Source organism: Oratosquilla oratoria, chromosome 42 (genome assembly GCF_046742065.1).
Source record: "Oratosquilla oratoria isolate Oo_2021 chromosome 42, ASM4674206v1, whole genome shotgun sequence".
Lineage (NCBI taxonomy): Eukaryota > Metazoa > Arthropoda > Malacostraca > Stomatopoda > Squillidae > Oratosquilla > Oratosquilla oratoria.
This window is the reverse complement of record NC_134818.1, coordinates 37010496-37038063: the sequence shown is the minus strand read 5'-3', so window position 1 is coordinate 37038063 and position 27568 is coordinate 37010496. Positions and strand designations below refer to the sequence as shown.

At 39.9% G+C, this 27568-nt stretch overlaps 1 protein-coding gene across 1 annotated transcript in view; it reads right to left on the bottom strand.

Annotated features, from left to right (window-relative positions):
- Nucleotides 1–13721: 13721 nt before the first annotated feature.
- Nucleotides 13722–27568, bottom strand: part of LOC143021765 (uncharacterized) — a 37810-nt gene continuing 23963 nt past the window's right edge. Inside the window, exon 2 of the mRNA XM_076179473.1 lies at nt 13722–23687. Coding sequence (XP_076035588.1) covers nt 21834–22799 — 966 coding nt within the window. The 5' untranslated portion in view covers nt 22800–23687 and the 3' untranslated portion in view covers nt 13722–21833. The remainder of the gene's footprint in view (nt 23688–27568) is intronic.

Below are 27568 nucleotides of genomic sequence, written 5' to 3'. Positions count from 1 at the left end.
TACTAGAGGTTAAACCACATAAAGTGCTCCATCCTTGCCAAACCCGTTGGCTGTCACTCCAGCAAGCAGTAGAAAGAATTTTAGAACAATGGGAGGCATTAAAAGAATATTTTGCGCACATTGAAAGACAAGAGAAACGGAATGTGGTAACCAATATTGTAAAAGATCTAAGCGACCCCTCTGTGTTTTTATATTTGAATTTTTTGCAATTTATTCTACCAACTGTGACAAGCTTAAACATGTTGTTTCAAAAGGATACCCCAACAATTTTCCATGTTCATGACCATCTTAAACTATACAAGACAACATTACAGTATTTTTGCCGTACGGACTTGATTAATGGGTCTCCTATTTCCACATTCGATCCATCCCTGTATAGCAACCATGCTCCTATAAGCAACATATACTTAGGGGCATATGTTCATGCCTTACTGCAAAAACCGGAGTACAACAGAAATGCAGATATGGTAAATGATGTGAGAGGAAGGTGCAGAATGTTCATGATAAAACTATGTGAAGAAATAAAGAAACGATTCGACCCTAGTGATCCTCTGTGGGAAATGACATCATATTTTCTTCCTGAAAAATTCATTGACCCACGAACGCGTGATTCCATGCCTTCCTTGTACCCGATAGTTCAATGTTTGCCACGGATATATGAAGGAGAGATTCAAACATTTGACAACAATTGGAGAAGCTTAGACAGTGTTCCATTGCCCACTGAGGTAACAGAGAAAGCAGGAGAGCCAATCGAATTTTATAACAAGCTTGCAACTGTGAAATACGGTGATGAGTATCCCTTTAAAACTGTGGCTACATTTGCACTACAGATATTGGCTCTCCCTGTCACAAACACGGCCGTTGAACGGTTTTCTAAATTACACCTAATAAAAACAGATATCAGAAATAAATTAAATCTTGATTCCGTAAAAGCCCTCTGTCACATATCTGAAGCAGTTGGAGGACAAGGGGCTTGTTACAAGTTTAAGCCATCCTGGTCTATGTTGAACTGTACATAAACTACCACTGATATTTCCAACATATTTACACATATGTTGATTAATAATGTTAACTATTTTGTTTAGAAATTATAGCTTTGCTGTGTATATATTCTTTATATATAAGTATTTTCATTAAATCGTGCAGTGCCACGTAAAAATAATTTTACTATACTTTGCGAACATTTAATCATTTATATATTATCTTTATATAATGACGAAAATGAATTATCTATATGTTCATATGTTCCGTTTAACAACTCTTAACCTTACGTATTTGCTACTTTCAAACATTTTGAGGCACATTAATCGTTGACGCACGATCTTTTACTCTCCCCAAGACATTATATGGTTAAATAGTATTATTTATATCCGTTTTCTCTCTCACCTAATGGTTAGAAAATGGTAGCTGCAGTGAAACTACAGACTTACCTGTTTGTACACGTTTAAAGGCTAACTGGTAACTGTTCATCCAGACAAGCGAGGAATCGGCGGCACCCCAGCCCAGCCTCCAACCACCATCGTCAGTCGTGTGGACACTTCGCGGGCAGAGTACGCGGACTTTGCCCGGTAAGGGCAGAGTCTGCCAGGCACAGCTCGACCGTGTGGACGCGGCATAAGAGAAAGACAAATGTTAATCGTACCGGAAAAATTAAGTCTTCGATGCAAAATTATATTTTCTATACATTACATGGATTTGTCTATTGCTTGGTGCATTCAAATGAAAGTATATATCAGTATACGTCCATTGAAGTCGGTAGAAAATGACAAATTGCTTGGCTTGATACAATTATAGGCTGTTTTACGAATATCATCTGTAATTATAAATAGAGGCTCAAACAATGCTATATGCCGTTTGCAATCATGAAATTAATCGACTTAAATTTCAGACACAATAATGTACAACGATACACCTCTGTAAGCTTGCCTAAAAAAGTATTTATTTTCCGGCAAGAATTACAAAATCTGGCGGTGTCTGGTATCAAGTCGCTCACTGCGAAAGGTCTCATTGTCTCTCGACGACGTCACGATTATTTGGCAAGTTTGGCTCACCTCAACAAGGTATCGGCAGTACATAATCCCCATCTTGGTATCGTGTTTCTTTATCCCAAAGTTTGATAACCTTCTGGTCGTTCTGAGATGGCGCCCTATCTTCACATTCATTTTTCATCATCCACAAGCGTTCAACATCAGTTTCGATCGAGCTCGCAAAGCACGAGCCGACATTACGAGACTTACCTGCACTAATTGGGCAATTTACCGACCATCCAAAGTTCCTCGTAGCATAAGGTTGGTGCTTATTCCCACCTGAGCCCCCTCTGACCTCCAGTGGTTTTAGGAGCCAAGCGTTGTCCATGCCTATCAAAACGTCTGGCTCAGATACTTGACTAGTGTTCAATGGTATGCCCTTTAAGTAGGGGAATTTATCAAACTCAATTTTGACAGGTGGTTGCCTAACAGGCACTCTTGGGACGACCATGACATTTGTAATGCCGCGTCCACACGGTCGAGCTGTGCCTGGCATACTTTGCCCTTTCCGGGCAAAGTCCGCAGACTCTGCCCGCGAAGTGTCCACACGGCTGACGATGGTGGTTGGAGGTTAGTTGGCCGCAAGCAGAGGTTGGGAGGGAGTGGTTCAGTGCGGTACGATAACCATGGTTCCCTCCATATTTGGAAAGAAGGTAGCAGTTTACAGCATTGTAATTGCTGCCTGCATTAAGAAGAAAAAGAAGAAATCACGGAGACATGCCTGATGCCGGGAGTGGTTACAAAGATATGATTTAATGGGAAGCTCAGTGACAATCCTACGTGAATTGCAGGATGAAAATGAACAATTGTTTTGCAGTTACATGAGAATGAACATAAGCAGCTTTTCTTTTCTCCTTTCGAAAGTGGAGCCATATACTGTATACAAAGGCAAGAGACAAATATGAGGAAAAGCATAGCACCAATAGCACGTCTTGTCGAGACCAGTACACACTACTAAGTATTTCAGCGGCTTTGACCCATCGTTTTTCGCTCATATTTCCGAAATAATCATTCACATCAGCATGGTATATTAGCAGAGCCTAATTCACACCCTGCGCTAATTTTTGACGTTATAGTGCATTCACAAGTGTATTTAATTACGGTGTTTACTCTTGATATTATGTGTGTCGTAGCCGACACCCGTGAAGTAAATCGAACAAGTGAAGTTGGGATACACGAGGTAGTTTGTGATGACGTCACGACTTCACCTGTTCGATTTACTTCACGGGTGTCGGCTACGACACACTTAATATCAAGAGTAAACGCCGTAATTAAATACACTTGCGAATGCACTATAACGTAAAAAATTAGCGCAGGGTGTGAATTAGGCTGTGCTAATATATCATACTGATGTGAATTGTCATTTCGGAAATATGAGCGAAAAACGATGGGTCAAAGCCGCTGAAATACTTAGTAGTACTGGGTGCGGACATGGTAGTAAGGTAACTTCGGTCTGTACTGAGCGGGTCTGCTAACTTTGCTCGCACCTCACCTCATGCGTTTGGCAGCGATGTCAGCCCTCCATCCACTGCCCGCAAATGGCGCCGGGAACGGACAGTTTGATGGTTTGCCCGATGAAATTGCCCCTTGTCGAGCAAAGCCCTCGTGCCCGGCGGACATTGCTCGACCATGTGGACGTGGCTTAACAACGCACAGTGGTTGAAATGTCCCATTTTCTGGTCAAAAGTATGTGACCACATTTTTAGGGTTATGGGTACTTGCGTAATATTTAGATGATACTGCATGTAATAGTAAGTAATTATTATGGAAGAATTGTATTTTAAGCGTTATTTTTGAGGGTTCAATATATGATGCGATTATCTGAACCCCCCCAAAAAAATTAATTGACCAGTTCTTATATAGCAATTTTTTTTACTTTGAACAGATGTAAACTATATATTTTAATTACTTGCAATTGCAAATCAGTGATATTTTACAAATCCCAACATTTCTTAGAGAAATGCCATGTCTCATAATAAGATAATTCCTATAAATAAACATCTTGACCATTATTTGCAACTATATTTATCTGCACATATTTGCAACATTCCGAGTAACGTCCTTATAAAGAAAAACATTTGATGCCGCAAGCACTGCCTGTGGTTTAATATTGCCGTTTTCTTTCATCATTATTTGTCAACAGTTCTGGAGGGCGGCAGGTCAGTTGGAAAGATTTTCCCAATTGTCTTGTTTATTGATATTATTTTAAGTAGGGTTTTATTTTAAAAGCAGGCGATAGATTTAAGAATATGATCAAAATGAAACCCCTCCCAGTAATTTTGCTTTAATTTATAATAGTTCCCCCTATGTATCCATAGAAAATACAATTAAAGGTTAACTATGCTATATTTACATAGTAAAAATGACTACACAACTGTCATATTACCCCTTTCGTTTTTTCTTTTTTTTCTTTAGGTATGTCATCTTTGTTTACTAGACGAGAGTGCATAAGAGAATATTTGGATAATAAGAATGCATGCAGTTTTGAAGATGCTATTGGTATTGCCCTTAAAAAACATCAAAGTTTATATAACCATACCAAGGCTCCTACTCGGTCGCAAATTAAGGTTTTGAAGCAACAGTTTTTTGAGAGAGGCGCAAAAATCATCGTATAAAAGAAAGGTTTTTCAAGGAGAATAACAGATGGTTAGACAAAGAACTTAAACTTGAAGTGGATTTAGGTACAAGTCAAACTAATACTGAGGACAGTGAAAGTGAGAGAGTGTAGCAACAGTAATGATTTTAGCGAGTGTCCAAAAGTTCAGTTGCAAACTTGTATGGGAAGACCATCATCAAACTTTCCTTGTGCTTGTGACAGAACAAAAAGAAGGAAACTGAACAAATGGTGGAGACCAGTCTATGATATCAGATTTACGGTAATCAAGATTTGTATGAAAGCATTTGCGAGGACCATATCCTGTCAATGTTTATATCTCCAATTAGGCTTACAATCCAAGAATCAAATGATAAAATATTGTGGCAAAATCCTGTCCCATCATCGGTGTACTGTAGACGACTTAAAATTACTTTCTCTAAGGAAACGCCTGAGGTGACAAGGTTAGAAATCTCTGCTCTCAAAGAGAATATTGAAAATCTTACTCCAACAGTCTAACAATGTCAAGGTAAATCAAAGTTATAACAACAATGGTTGATAGCAAGGTTTGCCAAGCAATTACTGAAACTCCTTCTGCTGCCTTTTGTTATTTGTGTCAACCTAAAACAAATCCCTCCCAAATGAATAATCTTGAACTCATTGAAGCTAGAGACGCACTTTCCTATGGAGTATCTCCCCTTCATCTACTTATTAATTCCATGGAGTATCTCCCCTTCATCTACTTATTAATTCCATGGAGTATCTCCCCTTCATCTACTTATTAATTCCATGGAGCATCTCCACTTCATCTACTTATTAATTCCATGGAGTATCACCCTTCATCTACTTATTAATTCCATTGAGTATCTCCCCTTCATCTACTTATTAATTCCATGGAGTATCTCCCCTTCATCTACTTATTAATTCCATGGAGTATCTCCCCTTCATCTACTTATTAATTCCATGGAGTATCTCCCCTTCATCTACTTATTAATTCCATGGAGTATCTCCCCTTCATCTACTTATTAATTCCATGGACTGTTTCCTTCACATTGCTTATCGCATTACCCTAAAGAAATGGATGGTAAAAGGTTCTGAAAATAAAAACATTGTCAGTCAGCAAAAGAAGAAAACACAGAATGACCTTAAAGCACATTTAGGATTAAATGTAGATAAGCCAACACATGGAAGTGGCACAAGTAATCATGGTAATACAGCAAGAAGGTGTTTTGCTAACAGTGAACTTGTCTCAGAAATAATTCTTGCTGTTCTGAATTCCCATTATAAAATAGTATCAAATATGCAAAAGAAAATGCAATGCGTTATGTTGAGCTTTATAAGTGGTATAATATGCCCATGTCTGTACATAAAATGCTGATGCATGGAAGCCAAATAATAGACGAGTTATGTATACCTGTAGGTCAAGTGTCTGAGGAAGCTTTAGAAGCCACTCATAAAACAATAAGAAAGGCTATGTTACATCATACTTGCAAAATACCGAGGACTAGATAAAAAACAGACCTAATACACTGGTTACTTTTAATTTCAGACCCTATACTGGCTAGTTTAAAAAGGATTGAAAATTCTAAATGTAACAATTCTCTGCCTTTGGATGTAATAAATATGCTCAGACAGCCTGTTTATGACTTAGCATTACTGTATTAGTAAAGTTACGAGATATAATTACAAAGGTGTATATATTTGCATATATATACATTATACAAACAATCTATTTTTCATTATTTCTCTCCTGTGTGCTATGTATTACTGACAATTAGGTTTGTTATCAAAAGTTTAAGAAATACATGCTTTCATGTACTTGTACAAATTTTTCCTATCCCTGTGATACATGCATTTTGCAGTAATTCTTTGCACGATACATTAAAGTCACATCTCATTTCCTTCTCTACTATAATAGTAACCACTGGATGCTTTTTATTGATCAGTTTAAATACACTTATCACTAGTATTAATTTTGCTACTTTGGTGAAAAAAAAAGGTAAAATTTTACTTTCGACCTTTGTTGGAATATAGCAATACAAAATTAAATAGTAATTTTGTAAATTAAAATGTATGAACGTAATATGCAATTTTGTGTGCGGAAATGAAAATAAAAATAGTTGCTAAAACAGATTTCATAATTAACGAAGTCGTGTACTACGAATGGTACGCCATGTTTGTTATGGTAGATTCCGACGTCGGAGAAATGAAAGGACGATAAATTTGTCTAAACTAAAGTAAACTAAACTAAACTAACCTAACCAGTAAAATTTTACTTTCGACCATTGAAGGAATATAGCCATACAAAAGCTGAGAGAGTGGTTGAAAAGCCCGCCAACGTCTCTCACGACGACGACGACGACGACGAGGACCAGCCGGATGATATCTAATTTGCAGGTAATGATTTATTAAACACAGGTTAGGTTAGGTTAGGTTAGTTTAGTTTAGACAAATTTATCGTCCTTTCATTTCTCCGACGTCGGCACTACCATAACAAACATGGCGTACCATTCGTCGTACACGACTTCGTTACTTAAGAAATCTGTTTTAGCAACTATTTTTATTTTCATTTCCGCACACAAAATTGCATATTACGTTCATACATTTTAATTTACAAAATCACATGCCTCATCTGCCATGACATTAATAAACTCGGCGAATTGACTGAGAGATGGGTATGTATCGGTTTGTCCGCAATGCCGGCTACGTCTTCATCCGCGATTAGCCGGCATAAGGTTCCCAGGTGACGTGTGACCGCTGCCTTCCTCTGTCGTCTCACCACTGGCCTGCTCCATGACGGTGACTGGAGTCTAGTGGCTGTTGGTTCTCCTTTGAGTACGCAGGGATTAAAACGAAGTTCTGAGTTGACGCTGACTGCAGGTCATTCTAAAAAGAATGCTTTTATTGTAATAAATTTGTACAAACTACAAATATACATAAATACCAACCAATAACAACAAATATACGTAAATACCAACCAATACCTTGAGTCGTAACTCCCACATCACATTTAACATCAAGTATGTAATCATGTCACGAAATTCGTATAGAAATAATATCGCATACTAAACCAATATTGACTTACAGACTCGTGTGTCGCCTTTGGTCCCTGCGTTCGTTGACTTATTTGGCATGACTATGGTGAAGTGATGACTTGGCGACAGAATACGTAACTTGTCCCTCCCTCTAACTGCGTATAACCCACAATTGAGCGACTCTTTGACAAATGCGTTATTATTGCCGCACACACACACACACACACACACACACACACACTACGCTTTTCCCCACGGCCACCACACACAGTAGTGGTGGGCAGCTACCGGTAAAGTTACCGGTTTTATCGGTAACAGCCTTGACGGTAGCTTACCGGCAATAATTCTGCTACCGTTAAGGTTCCGTTAACCGATAAGCTATACCAAACACTCGTGGAGCGGTAAGCACGTCTCGGCTTGGTGGTACTGAGTGACGGTAGTGGTGGGCAGCTACCGGTAGTTACGGGTTTTATCGGTAACAACCTTGACGGTAGCTTACCAGCAAAAAATCTGCTACCGTTTAGGCTCCGATAAGCTATCCCATAATACTCAGAGAGCGGTAAGCACGTTTCGGCTTGGTGGTACTGAGAGACAGTACTGACGGCCCTACGTAGGATGAAAATTAACAGGAACGTATTCAACGTGCTAGATCGTCCTGCTCCCTTCTCGGCCCACAGATGCACAGTACGAAATGTACGTATTCGAATATGAAAATTAACAGTCGTGCTAGATCGTTTTGTTCGCATCTCGGCCCGCAGAGGTTCAGTGCAAAATGTACGTATTCGATTAGTCAGCCTATGTTCCGGTGGGCATAGGAAATGGATGCACAGAATAAAAAATTAAAATAAAACATATGCGTGTGTTTTTTGTCCATTTAAAGGTACTATAATATAAATATAGGGATCGTAGAGTCCTGCTAATACAAAATTAACGTAATTCCAATATAAAAAATGGCAACTATGAACAATTGAAAAAAACTTTGACAGAAATTCAAAGGGTTGAGATTGTGTTCCTGAGCCTAATATAAGAGGAACTTGGTAAAAAAAAACATTATGAAAATGACCTACGTATGTCAATTCATCTCGCACAAAACCTTTAAAACCTCAATTGTACAAAAAAAACTTTGTCCTGACTAAATGAAAAATGGGTGATTTTGGAAATGAATGTTTATGTGTAATGTGTAAAAATGATGCATGTAATTATTTTTCTTTTATGAAATTGTGTTTCTATGTGAAAAATATATTCTTTGTATGAAATTGCACTTACATAGAGACGGAAGTGGGGTGTGAGAGGGGGAGGGGGGATTGGTGCGTAGGCCTATGCACTGAGGGAGAGGAGGTAATGCTGTGACCTTACACTCGGAGCGCAGGATTTTTATAGTGACGACGTTACAAAACTTGTGACTACACACCATAGTAGGATGAAATTTGTTTAGATTTAAGTCATAAAGGCGACTCGAACTTGGGACGTCACTACTACCTCACGAGTCTTTTACCGGTAAATTACCGGTAATTCCGGTAACGGCATTGTTGTTTACCGGTAATTCCGGTATTGAAATTAGCGGTATTTGCCCAGCACTAACACACAGTCTCCTAAGTCGATGCCGGGGACGGGGGTAAGTGGTACAACTGATCGTACAGTGACCTTTTGACGGACGTACAATGCAATTTTTTTTCTACTTCTGATTTTTCACAAGAAAAACAATAATGCAATTTTACGATGGATGTAACAGGGATATTGACTGGGATTTTGATCTATGAGATTTTGAACGTACAGGAACCAACGGATATCACCGAACGGCACTCTTATGACGTAAATCTGCTTGAGCAGGTCTGGAGCCATGCTGAAGTTCCCATCCATCAGTGCTTCCACTTTTAGGGTAATTACCCTATTTTAGGGTAATCAAGCCTATGTTGGGGTAGAGTTTAGGGTAATGTTTTTTTAGGGTAATTGGGCAAATTTTGGGGTACAAATAGAGAATCTAGGGCAATCAGACACATTCACATTCCTTTGGGTCAAAACAAATTTAGAATTTTTTTTTTCGACATTGACAAATAACGAATATATATGATGGACAGGTATGATAATGTTCTGTCTAGTAACTCCTTGTCCTTTTAAAATTGTGGAGCTTATTCCTAAATCTCTTGTGGGTGTAATTAATGCTTTACCACAATTAACAGAATTTGTAGACAAGCAAAAGCTAGATGATGAGTGGAGATCTCACTATCTAGTAGATGGGTTATCTAAACATATGTCTTGTGATGAGTACAGGAACATGGTTTTCAACAAAAGAAATTCAGCTGGAATTATCTGCTTTCCCAACCTAAAAACTGTAATCAGTAGCTTACTGTCGCTGCCCTTTTCAAATGCATCTGTTGAAAGGTTTTTTAGCAAACTAAATTTAACCAAAACATCCCAGAGGAACAGTCTGAAAGATGAAACAATCTGTGGGCTCATGCACGCAATTACCACACGAAGAACAACAATGCAAAAGCAAATACCTTAATTATTGACGAAAGTTTACTTAAAGCTATTAGAAATGTGAAAAGCAGTGCTACTTGCAAAGAATCTGCTGCTCTAAGGGGAGAACCTAGCTCCAGTACTTCATAAAATAGCATGTTGCACCTATTTGGAACCAGGAGTTCTGTCTTTATTTTCTGGATTACGGTCTCCAGTACTTCATAAAATAGCATGTTGCACCTATTTGGAAGCAGGAGTTTTGTCTTTATTTTCTGGATTACGCTCAGTATTGTACTTGTTGTTTTTATAGACATACCTACATATTTACATAAAGGTGACTTTGACTTACATAATACCGTTCTTATGCAGTTCTACTATTTGCCAGCAAAAAAAAAATTGTGATAATAATAATTATATATATATACTATATATATAAATATATATATATATATATATATATATATATATATATATATATATATATATATATATATGAGAGAGAATGTGGGTGGGGAAGGGCAAACGAAGATGTGTTAGGAATAGAGTTTAATGTCCTAACGTTGCGACCAACTTGGTCTTCTTCAGAGGACTACAGCATTACAGACGGATCACAATTCTTATATTCGTAGTGAGAGGGAACCCGCCAAGGTATGAGCGTCATGTTTTCCCTTTGGCTAACGATTTAATTATTAGGACACTTGCTGCTTTCGAGAGGCATTTAAATCCGTCTCTGTCGTTGTTGTTCTTGTTGGCGGCGATATGTGCAGCTTCCACAGTTTTTCTCATTTTCTTCTCAAATCCCTCGTGTAGAATTTCTGCGTTGTTCCAATCAGGTAGATGTCCACATTTGTCCAGGTGACGAACCAGGGAGTTAGATGTTCTATGAGCCCTGAGATCGTTTTTGTGCTCATTCAAGCGTTTATTGAACCCTCGACCTGACTCACCGAAATAAGATGATGGACAACCGTTGCATGGAATACGGTAAATGACACTGAGATTATTACGCATATTATTATGTTTCTTAAATATTTTTCCTATTTTATTGGAAGATATTTTTGCTATATTTATTCCACCTTTTAACAAATAATCATCAATATCTATGGTGTTTATAGAATTAGGGACAGAAATAAAATGAGACTTATCCTTTCCCGGGGTCCGGACGTTTGAGCCATCGTAGATCTTCTTGGCTTTCCTCGTTGTCCTGGTGATCAAACCTCCGGGGTATTTCAGCTTCCTAAAGGTATTCTTGATGTAAGTAAGTTCATCCTCTAGGAATTCTTCACTGCAGATACGAAAAGCTCTGAGAAAGAAACCTATTAGAACACCCGTTTTAACACGTCTGCTGTGTGCTGAAAAATAATGGACAAAGTCGTCCCTATTGGTGGGTTTCCTGTACACCGAGAAACTTACCTGTTGAGAACCTCTGTGTATCAACGTGTCTAAAAATGGTAAATTACACTCTTTTTCTAGTTCAACTGTGAATTGGATGTCTTTATTCACAGCGTTGAGTCTTCTCAACTTATTTTCTATATTAGTTCTTTTTGGCATCACCACGATTATGTCATCCACGTACCTTAACCAAGTGGTACCTCTTCCCATGATGTTGATGTATTTGTCCATTTCTAATACTTCCATGAATAAACATGCCATGACAGCAGATAATGGACTCCCCATTGCGAGACCTCTAATCTGTTTAAATTCAATGTTGTTAAACATAAAATATCCAAATTTGACACACATGGAAATAAGTTTTATATAATCAGATCTTGGGACAGGAAGGATATCATCATCGATATCTGTTGTTACTTTCTTCACTGCTTCTAGGGCATCAAAAATAGAAACATTTGTGAATAACGCTGTTATATCGAAGCTTGCCAACTTTTTATCACTTACATTTAGATCTTTAAGTCTCTGGATCAGGTCGGAAGAATTTCTTAAATGGGCCCCGCTGATGGAACCGATGACGTTGGAAAGGGGTTTTGCCAGACATTTCGCTAGCCTGTGCGGAGCGCTACCAATCCCTGAAGTTATGGGCCTCATGGGGATATTTACCTTATGTATTTTAGGTAGACCGTGCATCAACGGGGGTTTTGGAGCTTCTTCTAGTAATCATAACAACTTTTTTCCCCTGTTCCCCACCCACATTCTCTCTCATTTGTCTGGAATAATTTTATATATATATATATAATAAAGTTATAATTTAGGGTAATTGACACAACTGTCTGGGGTAACGAAAATTTTTGCTCTGGAAGCACTGCCATCCATGAACCAGCATATTGAAGCTGCTAGTTTCTCCAGACCTGCATCACTGGCATATATTATCACCCTCTCCAAACTTCTGACTATCATACAACAGGGATCTCTCTGCGCCTTCCTCTGCTGATGTTGCTGCCCATTTTCCATTTATGACAAGATAATCTAATCTTGCTGGATCTTTCGGCATATTTCGTCTTGTTTCTCGTTTGGTGGCTTATTTACAGGCTTCTTCGTCCGGGATGCGTGCTTTGACATTTTCGTCATTAACGTTAGATACATATAAACTTTAATTTCTCAAAGTGCAGTTGGGTAGGTTAGGTTGCAATAGGTTAAATTTAAGGTAGATTGGTTCAGATTATGTTAGATTAGGTAAGTTTAGGTTTGGTCAGGTTATATTAGGTTTGGTTAGGTTAGGTTGGGTTAAGTTAGATTGGGTTGTCTTAGTTTGGGTTGGTATAACTGGAATTGAAACTCGCATCGTAATGTGCGCATCTAAAATTAGTTCGGGTCGAAGGTGTTGTGTCGGGTTCACTGGAAGGCTCTTCGAATCTCAGAAGCATACGTGAACCCATGAAGCTTTGTTCAACAAAATGGAGTGGGCTGACAATCGGTAGTACTAGAGTCTTCGATGGACTCTCGAACTAACGACGTGTGTGACTTTGAAGTGAGAGACCTGTCTCTCCAGAACATCTCGCCTCACCGGAGTGCCGTATCCATTTGGACGTTGGCCAACATGGAGCTCCATTCCTGTCTGTACATGGGTCTTCTTAACAAATGGCATTTGTTATTTCTTCTCCTACAGACATCCTTAACCCGTCTACAAATTTTCTGCGTGCTCTCTTGCCCTCTTTCCTTCTATTTTTCCCGTTTGGCATATTATGTTATAATTGTTGTTTTCTCATGACGTGTCCTACAAAGTGTAACGCGTTTCCTGATAGTTGTTATTATTTCCCTCTGTGTTCCTATTTGCTGCAGTATTTCTTCGTTTGTTTTAAATTCTGTCCATGAAATTTTCAGCATCCTTCTCCAAATCCATATTTCTACTGCTTTTATCCTGTCCTGCATTTGTTTACTAATTGTCCAAGTTTCACATCCATATAATAATACTGATCAAGTGTAACATTTTACAAATATTTTTCTTGTTGTCATATTAATCTTATTGTTAGTTACTAAGTTTTTAATTTTGTTGAAATTATTTTTCGTTATGGCTATCCTTCTTTTTATCTCTTCGTCGCTTTCCCATCCCAAATTAACATGCCTCCTAGGTAATTGAATTGGTCCACCTGACTCAATATTCTTTCTTCTACTTGAATTCTTACCCTTGGGCATTTTTGTTTCTTCACCATCACTTCTGTTTTCTTTTTATTCACTGTTAGACCTCTGCTTCTACTTGCTTTTACTAGTGCTGTAACTAATTTCTGTAGATGAGCTTCCGATTCTGCGAATAACACAGTATCGTCTGCGTATCTAATATTAGAGATTTCTTCCTCCTGTTGTTACTCCTTTTAGATGGTAATTATCTCTCATGATTATCTCACTATATACATTACACAGGTCTGGCAACATTACACATCTCTGTCTCACGCTTCAACATTGACCTCAAAACTTTTAGTGGTTCATAGGGAGTGTATTGACAATCAAAATACTGATGACGCGTGTGTGGCTGTGAAGTGAGAGACCTCGTTTGCTTCAACATTGACCTCAAAACTTAGTGTTCCATAGGGAATGTACTGACGATCAAAGCACTGATGACGTGTGTGTGACTGTGAAATGAGAGACCAGTCTTTCCAGGAACCTCAAGGTCTTCTATCTGAAGCCTCTTTTGTTTCAACATGGATCTCAAAACTTGAACAAGAAGACAGTAGGACCAGGCGCCACAATCGAAGACAAGTCAACGGTAAGGAAGATGTTGCTGTTGCCAAAGAGTGAAGAACAGCTATACTTTACGGCTTGACTGTTGGTCGTTTCGTCGCCCATCGTTAGCCCAGTTCTCCCAGTAAAAGGTATGTTACATAAACTATGAATTTGTGGTTCCATGTAACTGTTATCAGTTTTTATATTATAGTTATATGGTTAATTGTATATTCAATTTAAACGTTTGTGCTCTGTTTTGTTATTGTATTCCAGTTCACGCTATCACTCTGTAAAAATAAAGCAGTTAATGGCTTTTCGATGTACCTAGGCGGACACGGCGACAGTTGGATTAGGTTGGGTCAGGTTCCCAAACTGGGGTTCGCGGGAGAAAGTCCGAGGGGGTCCGCAACACAATGAAGGAAAGTATTTTTTTTTTAACTGATGAAAAAATATATATAACCTACAATAAAAAATATATCACTGCTTCTCTATCATCATAGTGTCAGTGGTATCTACATTTCGGTATGCTAGCAGCTAGCTTGCGCATCTTAGTTATATCATAATTTATATCCTAAACTAAATATCCTGCCCTGGCTGAGAAGGTTCTAAAATGCCTTTTACCATTTGCCACAACTTACTTGTGTGAATCCGGATTTTCTACGTTGAAAGTACTCAAAACCAAGCACAGGGCACGTGTTGGTTGATCAACAATGGAAAACAAATCTGTTGTAGTTCACAGTGTTTATTTTACAGAGAAACACAGAATTTGTTTATCATAGCACCAATGTTACTAGCACACACACACACACACACCTCGCTAGGTCTCGCCTCTAAAGCTTCTGAATATTGAATGCCTTCTGATGCGCATCAAGCGCGTCAGCCTAGTTATGGAATGGCGTCCTGAGAGCTGCTTTCACTCAATTGTTAGCAAATATTTCCTCGCACACAGAAATTAACATATACTCAATATAATGCAATAATTTAAATTTAACAATATTAGTAATCTATTTTTCATTCATTCAACTTTTGCATTTACAAAATATATATATATATATGTAATTATGTAAACAGAAATGGCAATTATGCTTTCTTCGAGAAACTCCCATACTTGATACACGTACGGACATACACATACATCCAATTACGCATCACTTTTATTTCCTACATTTATACACAATGCTAACAGAATTTATAATGACTAGCATATACTACACACTCCTACATGTCGACAACGATATGCGTCTGGCACTCACAAACATCAGGTCCCGCATTGATAAATTGTGGAAGAGCCATCAAGCCCATCCATCCCATTAGACAGCTATCTATTATGATAATTTGTATTAATTTTACTTTGTATTGAATTTAGAAAATAAAAACTTGAAAATATTTTTATTTATGCGATGTGCAGCAATAAGTAAACAATAAATGTACTACGTTGTACTGAGTAATACTGGGTATCCCGGTATGGTATTGATAACTTTTGTTTGGTTGGGGGTCCTTGGTATGGTCAAGTTTGAGAACCTCTGGGTTAGGTTACATTTGGTTTGGTTGATTTTGGCTGGGTTAAATTAGGTTGGGATAAGTTATGTTAGATTGGGATAGGTTAGGTTGGGGTAGGTCAGGTTAAGTTAGGATAGGTTAGGTTGCGTTTAGATAAGGTTGGTTTAGGTTAGTTCAGGTTATGTTAGGTTGGGTTAGGTTAGGTTGAATTTGATTAGGTCGAATTAGGTTAGGTTGGATTTGGTTAAGTTAGATTAAGGTTCATCTAGGTTAGGTCGGATTAGGTTATGTTATCTTAGGTTGGATAAGGCTAGGTTAGATAAGGTTAGGTTTGGTTAAATTAAGTTAGGTTGGGTTAGGTTGATTTAAATTGGGTTAGGTTAGTCTAGGTTTCCTTAGGTTAGTTTAAGGTAGGTTATGTTATGTTGGGTTGGTTTATCTTAGGTTAGGTTGGATTATATGAGGTAAGGTTGAGTAGGGGTAGTTTAAGATGGTTAGGTTAAATTAAGTTAGGTTGGGTTTGGGTAGATTAGGTTAGATTAGATGCTAAGTTAGGTTAGTTTAAGTTAGGTTATGTTGGGTTTGGTTAGGTTAGGTTGGATTATTTGAAGTTAGGTTGGTTTAGCTTAAGGTAGAACCGTAGAATAGGTTAGGTCAGAAGAAAGTAAGTGCCACGCGTTGAACGCGTGCCAAGGGTTGACCACCCCTGGTCTAGATCTAGATCTAGGAACGGTTTAGTTTGGGGTTGACACAGACATATGTATATATATATATATATATGATAATTTTATTCTCAAAAATAAATAATGTTAAATTACATTTTCTGATTTCTATTTTTTCTCTCTAAACCTGTTAATTGCAGCAGATTACATACTATAGATAAGCACCATACTCAAAATTACAACAATAGTGATATTCTACTCGAACATCTTCACTCCCCCCACACGGTCACGTAAAAAAATACCCACCCGTTTAAGTTGTCCGACATTTTTTTATATTCAAGAAAATTAACTAACTGTAGGCCAAGTACTACTAAGTACTACATTACATAGCATATTACTCAATCAAAAATAACAATGAAATTGTGAGAACTGTAATACTCGTATGGTTCTAATCTTTTGCCCATGGTTACAAATCAAGGTACACACAGATCACTGGATAAAAGACTAAGAGAAATTTTGCAAGGCGGTACAAGAACACTTTGGTGCCCCGAGGCAGCCCCCCCCCCAAAAAAAAAAAAAAAAAAAATCTCAAAATTGAGAATTTGATGTCCAGTCTATACAAACAGGCCTACAACAATTAATGATAAATACTAATAAAGAAAAAGTAAATGTGGCGTGATAAACATAGGTGTTTGTGTATGTGAATGTAAGGTAGTTGAAAGTGCTTGTTCTATGAGGTGGGATGGATGTTGCATGGTTGATGTGGGGCCTTTCTTAGCGCTTGTAAGGGCCTCGGAGCAAAGTACAAGCTGGACCCCTCTTGCATGGGCTCTGCTAGACAAACCCTCACATCTCCAAATTCTGCACTCCACCAAACATCTCCAAAAATCAACACAACAGAGAAATCTCAAAGCATAAGTCAATGCTACTTTTACGTTCAGATCACAGAATCGGCCTTATTGATAAACACCAAAATACCTAACTGGTAACCACCGCACTGAATACATAGAACACACAATTTTCTTCTTTCACAACACAAATTCTCTTCCCTACGAGTCTTTTGGGATGATCTAGTGGCCGTGGCCGGTTTCCAGTGGGCAGTGGTTAACTTGCAAGAGAAAACCGGACCCAATGGGTTGTCTTTTCATCCTCTAATGGCGTTTGGTACTTCGTTTCCATGGTTACCAAGTCGTTTTGGATGTAATTACATGTAGGTCCACCTACACAGGTGACGATGACGTCATGCGCTCCACACACACGTGACGTGACGCCATGCTCCCCACACAAGGAGAGCAGGTGGATCTGGTTAGAATGACGTCACACAAGTGCAGGTGGGGGTGAAGGCTAGGAATGATGTCACCTGCTCTCCATAGAGCTGGAGAGTAGTTGGACCTTGCGATGATGACGTCACACAAGATGAACGGGTGGTTATGAGGGTTGAGTATGATGTCACCTGCTCTACATGGAGTTAGAGAGCAGGTGGGGTGAGGTCTGGGTATGATGTCACCTCCTCTCCATAGAGTTGGAGAGCAGGTAGCGGGGTGAGGGTATGATGTCGCCTGCTCTCCATAGAATTGGAAAGCAGTTGGACTTTAGGATGATGGCGTCACACAAGAGGAGCAGATGGGGCTGAGGTCTGGGTATGATGTCACCTCCTCTCCATAGAGTTGGAGAGCAGGTGTGAGGGCTGGAGAGCAGTTGGACCTTACGATGTCGACGTCACACAAGAGTAAACTTCATTGTCCAATATAATTGTTCCAGAATAATCCACGGAAACTGGCGAAAGTAATCATCTAGAATTCTAGATACTTGCTACACCCAACGGGAAGTGTTGTTAAGCCGAAGAAACACACACACAAGAAAAAACAGACATAATGGGAATTGTGGAGACAAAATTAAGGGGTCCACTATTACTAAACATGTTGGACATGAATATCACTGGCTTAGAAATAGAGAGGAGAAACAGGGTGGAGTCATGTTCTTGGCTAAGAAAAACTTAGATGATCACAATAAGAGTTGAAGATAGTGACATGAAAAGTAGAAAGTCTGAGGTGATTTATGTGCCCCACCAAAGCCGGGGTCTTGGAGAGAGATTACTCTAAAACGTTAGAAGATACAAGGCTTCCATTAAATGATATGCTGAAGGATGGAGGTAACGTGGCACTTATAGGAAATTTCAACTGCATAGAAATCCGTTAGGAAGAGATGACAGTGAAAGGTGGAGAGGATCTACGGGGAAATGTATTACTTGACATGACTATAGAATATACAATGACACAATGAGTAAAAGAAAACACTAAATTTAGAAATAAGGAAGAACCGTTGAGACTAGATTTATTATTTACGTTAGAACCTGAAACTGTGGATAAAATTGAATACAAGACACAAACTGGAAAGTGTGACCACATATTACTTAAGTTAGAACTAAAGGAGGAAATATACATAGAGATAAATGAGAAATACAGAAAAGGAATACTGATGTAAAACGGACTTTGAGAAACTTGGAAAAAAAATTCAAAGTGCGAGCTAGGAAAAAATCTACAATGAAGAAACACAAGTGGAAGAAAAATGGATGATCCTAGTGGAAATCTATAACGAAGGAGTGGATAATTATGTCCCAAAGCAAAAACAGGAAAATATGTATATCAAGTGCTGGTTTAACAGAAGGTGCAGCGAAGTGAAAGATGGAAAAAAGCCAAAAAATAGAAAGTGGTAAATACATATCAATCAAAAGAATATGTAAAAATACGTAGGGAGGAAAAAAGAAACAATGAAAAAGACATATAGAAAAATGTAAGGATCATCCAAAACTATTCTATAGGCAGGGGCGCCCGCAGGCGGACGCACGTGCGTCCAGTTTGGACATTACAAGCATACAAGGTCCCCTATTCAAATATTTTTCCCTTCTAAAACCCTCAACTTTCAATGAAAAATGTAGATGTTTTACATACATTAGAAACGTGGTAAAGCATCAGTGTTAAAATTATGTATGCACTAGAATACATGTGGATCTACGTAGTATTTAAATTATAAACAGAAGAAAACGCAAACGAAAAATGTGGCATTGTGTGGTTTCGGTGGACATATGCATTGTTGTCGATTTCATGTGTCATAGAGACTGGTAGAGTTGCAGAGTTGTTTAGCGACAGGATTTCCGCTTGTGTGTCTGAACACCGAGTGAAATGTATGCACGTATCATGGTTTGAGTGGTACGTATTCACATGTGCTGTATCGCGTGGTATATGTAATTTTGTCGATCCTGTCAGCGAAGTGTGTATGTGTGAGTCGTGCACGTGCCTTGTGCGTCCACCACAAGAAAGTCTGTGGGCGCCCCTGTCTATAGATATGTGAACGGTGAACTAAAAAATAAACAGGAAATATTGAAACTACGCCAGAAGATACAAAATTTGCTGAAGTCACTAGCAAACACTTAAAGTCGGTTTTCACTAGAGAAAATGTACAACATTGGGATGAAGGAAGAAAAGTGAAATCCCCACCCCATGAGGGAAATAATAGTAACATGGAAAGAAATAATAGAAATAATGAACCTTGATGTCAGGAAATCGCACTGATGGTATCGCAAACTGGACACTAAAAGAATGCAAAGAAGAACTAATAGCAAAATAAATAAAATAATAAGTTGCTCACTCAAAGAAAGAAGATATACCAGATGACTGGAAAAATGCTGATATCGTACCAATTTATAAAGGAGGAAGCAAGGAACCCCCAATAAATCGCAGACCGGTTTCCCTTACAAGCACGGTTAGCCAAAATTTGTGAAAAAATTATAAAAAGTAGATGGATAAAACATCTGGAGAACAATATACTAAATCCGAGACAATTCGGATTTAGACAGGGAAGATCATGTGCTACAAATTTGACCTGTTTTTACTCAAGACTACTAGATATAATACAGGAAAGGGACAGATGGGGTGATTGTGCTTTCTTAGACCTATAAAAAGTTTTTGACAAAGTTCCACACAAAAAAAAATATATATATATATATATTTTAAAAATCTGGAAACCAGAGGAGGGATACAAGGTAAGCTACTGAAATGAATGGAGGATTTCTTGTATGGAAGAAGAATGAGAATAGTGCTCAGAGATAAGAGTTCTAATTGGGGAGAGGTTATTGGTGGAGTTCCATAAGGATCAGTACTGGCTCCAATAATGTTTACTATTTATATGAATGACATGGACGAGGGTGAGGAATGTTACACGAGCTTCTTTACAGATGACGCAAAATTGTTGAAGAAAGTGAGTACTGAAACTGATTATTCACTGCAGAGAGATCTGAACAGGGTTTGGGAATGGAGTAAGAAGTGGGAAATGGACTTCAACATTAAGAAATGTAGCATAATTAAATTTGGAAAAAGTTAAAAAAAAAAAAAAAAAATTATATCAGGACAATATAAAATTGGTGCAAAGGAAGTAAAGAAAGTGGGATCTGAAAAATACCTGGGAGTAATCATCACAAAGGACATGTCCCCTGATAAACAGATAAACAAAATTATCGGAGAAACCTACAGCTTGCTAAGATCATTAAAGGTGGCTTTTACTTACTTGGTTGAAGAAATGACAAAGAAAATACTAGTCACACTGATAAGGCCAAAATTGGAGTACACAGCGACACCATGGTCACCCAGTACTAAAAAGAATACAAGGAAAATTGAGAGAATCCAGAAAGCAATTATGAAGATAGCCCACAACACTATCAAAACTGTCAAATGAAGAGAGATTGTCAAAACTAGAATTGCAGACTCTGGAACAAAGGAGTGAAAGAGGTGAAAGAGGTGACTATCTACAGAATCATGAGAGGTGTGAAAGTCCTTGATAGAGAAGACTTTCTAAATTGGGATAAGAAAAATACAAGGGGACATGGAAGGAAGCTCAAAAAGGACAGTTATAGAAGAGACCTGAAAAAGAATAGCTCTCCCCACAGAGTGGTGGATGTATGGAATACACTAGACGAAACAATAGTGTGTGCAAAAACCATACACAAATTTAAGAGCAAATTAGACATGGCGAGACGGGTCACAACGAGCGTAGCTCCCCTTCCCGTAAGATACAACCAGGTAAATCACACACATATATATAAGCTCTCGGGAGGGTAATAGCTGTCGATCACGAGTCCAACACGTGATCCAAGGCCATGGTGAATCACTCACACCACACACACACACACACACACACACACACACACACACACACACACACACACACACACACAGGGTCCTCGTTATTATTAAGTTTTCCCTAGGATATACTCGTACAACGCTTAAGAACAGTGATATCTTTCATCATCAGCATATGATGTTTGAAGCACTTCTCAGAACAATCACACATATCACATTGGAAATCTCCAGTTATAAAGGTCTTGGCGATTTCCCACGTGGATATGTAGCTTTCAGGTTATGTGTACACGCGCATACGAACACATGTGTAATCACATCACGAACAAATCACTCAGTCCACGAAGTAGATCCTCTTCTTTGACCTTGGCTCTCCATCGGCTCTCTTTCCTTTTCTTGCTTTTCTTTCCTCCCTCCTTGTAAACCAATGATCCAGGCTTGGGGAGCGGTGGCCACTCGCATGAAGGTTGTATGTCTTTGGGGACGTTGGGGCAGTCCCTGTGCCACACACTAGAGTCTTGTTGACCACACTTGGAACAGTTCTGGCCAAAGTCGTTCGAGGAAGTCCGGGTGCTTGGGACCTTGGTCGCACCCCAGAGGAAGTCCTCGAAAGTGATGTCTTCCGGCTTGCTGTAAGGGTCTGGATTGATACAGTACTTGGCTACATGTCCTTCTTCATGGCATTTGTCGCAAAAAAACGGAGGATTCCATTCCTTAATTTCGCTGGTGTCTCCGTCGGTTCCGTTGAAGAGGTACTCGATCGGGGGCTTAAACAAACCTTTCCATTTGATGATGACACTGTCCAGAGTCTTCCCCTGTTCCTTGTGGCGTCTGGCTTCCTGTACGCCATCAAGTTCCTTAACCTTATCTAAAGGCAAATCTTTGGGGTAATTGGTTACAATGTACTCTTTGTACTTCTTGAAGAAGTTCGGTGTGTCAGCGTCTTTGAAGACGATATTCCTAACACTGCCCCGGAGGAGCTGCCTGATAAAGTTCTCCTGGATCCTTTCAACATAAACAAAGGGGGATGTGACGTTCGGCTTAAAGATGCTAAATCTTTCTTTCGCGTGCGTCACGGTGAGCTGGTGTATCCAATCGAGTCGTTCCACATGGGTCATGTCATAAGGGAAGGAGAGTCTCTTGTACTTGGCCCTCGGTGCCACGGCCGCGACGCGCGGAGTGTCACAAGGTCCACAAGATGGATTCAACCGCTCCTTTAATCTCCTTCTCTGGATGAGAGTAAAGTCGTCCTCGTTTTCGATATTGTCGCGTTCAGCCATGCTGATGATGGAAAAAACCGACTGAATGACTGACGTTGGGTAGTTCAGATTAATACTGACCAGTGGAGACTGAGTTCAGTATTGAGGTTCAAGACTGACAGACCAAGGTTGAGAGATCCAGTGTTGATAATACTGAGACAGTACTGATGGGTTGAGATAGAGATTCAGCAGTACTGATGGCTGGGGAGTCCGCTGCTGACAGGTTTAGCGGCGAGAGGGACCTGGTCAGGCTGACTGGCAAGGGACATGTTTAGAATGAAAAGGAGAGAGAGAGAGAGAGAGAGAGAGTTTAGCAGGGGAAGCAGAAGAACTGTAGATCCATACTTTTAGTTAAGCAGAGGAGACAGGCAAAGGTATGAAACCCAAGTCTTGGTTTATGTTTTGGCAGAAGCAATGACGCAGAATCCAGCTGCCCTTGAATCCCTACGACGTCAATCCCCTCAGTAATATCTGGATCTGTTTCAAGATTCGTCTTCCAAAAATGTCATCACTGTTACTTTGAGAGACGCGTGGGGGGGGGGGCTCCACCCTTGCCAATCCGTCAGCCAATCACATTTGATCCTGTCAACCATCTACATTCGATTTTGTTTGCCAACTACATTTGATCCTGCCAGTTAATTACATTTGATCATGTCAGCCAACTACATTTCATACTGTCAGTACTTCATACGGAGCACATCTGGTGCGGTTGCTAACACTACTCCATCCCTCACTGGTGAACACATGCGCACAACGAAACGGGGGAGGTCGGCGTGGGCCACCGGCTAGCAGACGGTGGCTCAAGGGCGGTCTGAAGGTTCCAGTCACTTCTTCAGGGGATTCATTCGTCCCCTGCCTCTTCGCCCGAATCGTTCTCGGTGACCGCCATTGGCCAACGGGATACCATTCCTGAAAAAGAAAACACGATATAGTGGGAAGACGCATTAGAAAAAGAAAAGAAGATAAAAAGAAAAACCATATACAGTATATCGGTATATATATGTATATTATGTAATATATCGTTAATATATATATACTAACAACCACAATGCACTTTAATTCTAAGCCATCAAGGCCGATATGCAGAAATTGAAATGCGGTACTGCCAAGGGCTCGAACCCCGGCATCCTCATGACAAGTGCGGTAGTGACTTACCAACTAGGCTATCAAGAGAGTTGGTAAGTCACTACCGCACTTGTCATGAGGATGCTGGGTTTTGAGTCCTTGGCAGTACCGCATTTCAATTTCTGCATGTCAACCTTGATGACTTAGGATTGAAGTGCATTGTGGTTGTTAAAATCTATCTCTAATCACTGGGACCCACTCAGTGTTTACATATATATATATATATATATATATATATATATATATATATATATATATATATATGCAACACTACTTCAGGGTAAGTAATGCGCCGCGTATGTATTGCGCAATTTACGTAGCAGGTCTCGTAGGTTATATTTCAATGCATTACACGCCTTGGTCTACGACACTTACAAACAAGCGACCGGTGTAATGTGTGATCTCTCATACTTCGAAAGAGGGCAAATCGTTGGCGCCCGGTTAGCGGGAGCGTCGGTGACGAAAACAGCTGTAATGACAGCATGCATAAAATATAGGAAAGCATCATTGGCGAAGAGGAATAGTGGGCGAAACCCAAATTTATCCGACAGAGATCGACGAACATTAAAAAGGATTGTGGTCAGACAACATAAAACAACCGCGGCAAAAGTGACAGCAGAACTCAACACACAGACCTGATAGATCCTGTGTCGACAAAAACAGTACAGCGGGAGCTCCACAAAGCTAACATTCATGGTAAGGCTGCAATTGCGAAACCCCTTATAACGGCTGCCAACGCTAAGCTGCGAAAAAAGTGGTGCCACGAACAATCTGGACACTTGATGGTTGGAAGAATGTGGTATGGCCCAATGAATCAACGTTCACTTTAATCCCTACGAACGGCAGGGTTTAATATGTATGGAGAACCCCAAAAGAGGCCTACGATCCGGACTGCCTACTTCCTAGAGTCAAGCATGGGGGCTGTTCCGTTATGATTTGGGCGGCTATATCGTGGTATTCAGCTGGTCCTCTCATTCACATCACAGGCAGGATGACTGCGAATGAATATCTCGACATTCTCAATGATGAGGTTCTTACTATGATGAGCGTCGTTCTGCCAGACACAGCCATATTCCAATACGATAATGCGCCCATACACACAGCCAAAAATATTCAGTCTTAGTTCGTGGAGCATCAGAATATCATCAAACATCTTCCCTGGCCTGCACAATCGCCAGACCTCAAAATAACTGAACCGTTATGGGGAGTTTTAGAGCAGAGAGTGAGGAGCAGATTTCCACCTCCAACATCGTTGCAGCAATTGGCAAATGCTTTTGGTACAAGAATGAGACAACAATCCGTTGGAAACTATTCGAAGAGTCTACAAATCCATACCGCGAAGGATTGCAACAGTTCTAAAGGCAAATGGTGGCCCAACACCGTATTAACAAATAAATATTGTGTATTTCGCAGGTGTTCATATTATTTTGTCCAACCCCTGTGTGTGTGTGTGTATGTATATATTGTCACATATATTCCCATATATGTAAGACGGGAATATTTTATTACTTGGATAACGGCGCTTCGTGATTACGTGGGGTGTCACATTACAGGGGAGTACTGAGGAGGCGTGGGAAGGAGGTCCATCCATACAATGGAGTATTTGTTCTAACACTCAGCCTAGAACGAAGGAGAACGTTTTAGTTAATTGACCAATGAGGTTCAATCTCCATAGACGCAATTCCTGTGGACCAATCAGAGGATTTTTTGTAGAAAGAACCAGAGCGCCTTGAGCGTCAGAAGAGTCAGTTTTAGAGTAGAGGGTACGATGTAAAGGTGTGTGCCTCGGGGCGGATTATTCGGCTGAAGTAAGTCTTCTGTACTCCCCCTGTATTAGTCGTAAGATAATTAACTCAGCTAGTGTTTCATGTAGTGGTGTGAAATGTCTATTGAAATGACCTAGACAGTGTTTTCGTTGTTAAAGTATTAATTAATCAATTAATCTTCTTTCACCCCCGTTAAAAGTTTTACGAACGGGAATCTTCTGTTTTGAAACTTATTTACTCATTTGAATGTAAACTTATTTACTCACTTGAATGTTCAGTGATTGTAATCCTTCATGTAATCCTATTAACTTTAATGAATAGTGTTAAACGTTATCTGTGCGTTTTATTTTTCTTGATTTTTATAAAATCAAGTGGCGGCCTTGAAATTTCTTTTAAGTTACCCAAAGACTTGGGAACTCATTTCATATACTTAAGTCAGATATGTGAGCGAGATTCATAACAATATATACATGTATATATATATATATATATACATATGTATATATATATATATATATATAGACATATATATATATAAACATATATATATATATATATATGTGTGTGTGTGTGTGTGTGTGTGTGTGTGTGTGTGTGTGTGTGTATTCACTTGGTCTTTGGATCACGTGTTGGACTCGTGATCGACAGCTATTTCCCTCCCGGAAGAGAGCTCAGAGCTCGTAGGTCCGATCTATGGGTAATGCTATGACCTTTCACACACACACACACACCCAACTCCCCGCCCACGAGAGTAAGAGTAACGACCCGAAGCGCAGCAGTACCGAAATAATTTCGGCCCTGGGCAGGATTCGAACCAGGAGCTGCGGGCCACTTTCGTGGCAGCTCAGCGTTCTACCAACTGCGCCACCGAGTCGTGTGTGTGTGTGTAAATATATATGTGGCTGTGGTCAGGATTTTTTCCTCTCCAGACTTCAGCTGCTTGTGAAGAACACTGCACCATTTGCTGCGGTCGGCTGCTACCTCTTCCCAGTTCTCAGTGTTGATGTCCAGGGCTTTCATGTCACGCTTGCATACATCTTTGTAGCACAGTTGGGGTCGACCAACGTTTCTCTTGCCGGAGGCAAGTTCACCGTAGAGGATGTCTTTGGGGATGCGTCCATCTTCCATCCTTCGCACATGGCCGAGCCACCGAAGTCTGCGCTGCCTGAGCAATGTGAATATGGTAGGAAGACCTGCTCGCTCGAGTACTTGGGCGTTGGTAATCTTGTTACTCCAGCGGATGCCAAGGATGTGGCGAAGGCAGCGCATATGGAAGTTGCTCAGTTTGCGCTCCTGCTTCGAGGAGGTCGTCCATGTTTCGCTGCCGTAGAGGAGAGTGCTGACAATACACGCGTTTTACACTGCCATCTTAGTTGACGTTGTCAGCTTCTGGTTTTTTCAGACGCGGGTGGTGAGGCATTCTAGGGTCGTAGCAGCCTTGCCAATACTGGCGTGTACGTGTGGGCACGCAAAATATGTTACAAGATGTGGTTTCAACGACGAGACAAGCTCTCCCTAGGGACTTCTGTACCAAGCTAGCCGACCTTTCTTGACAACGCCCTTTTTGACAAAAGATTCTCGGCGCTCAGGTCAAGAACAATAGGCACAGCTGTGTCCTCGGGTCAGCCACCTGCAACTGTTCGGCCGACGCCTCGACTGAAGCGACCCAACTTCCAAATATTCCTCGTATGACAACAGCCTCTTTATTTCGCAAATTGGCAACCTTTGTAAATATGTAGATAGGATTATTCTGGCAACCCTCCGAGCTTCCCTGAGGGCTTCCCGTGTATGTAGTAGTTAGAACAGAACAGATCTTGTCTCGGAGAATGAAACCCAAGAACTCCGCCTGAGTTTCCTTCAGCATCAATTCAAATGTACGCCAGTATCGAAGGAAGACAC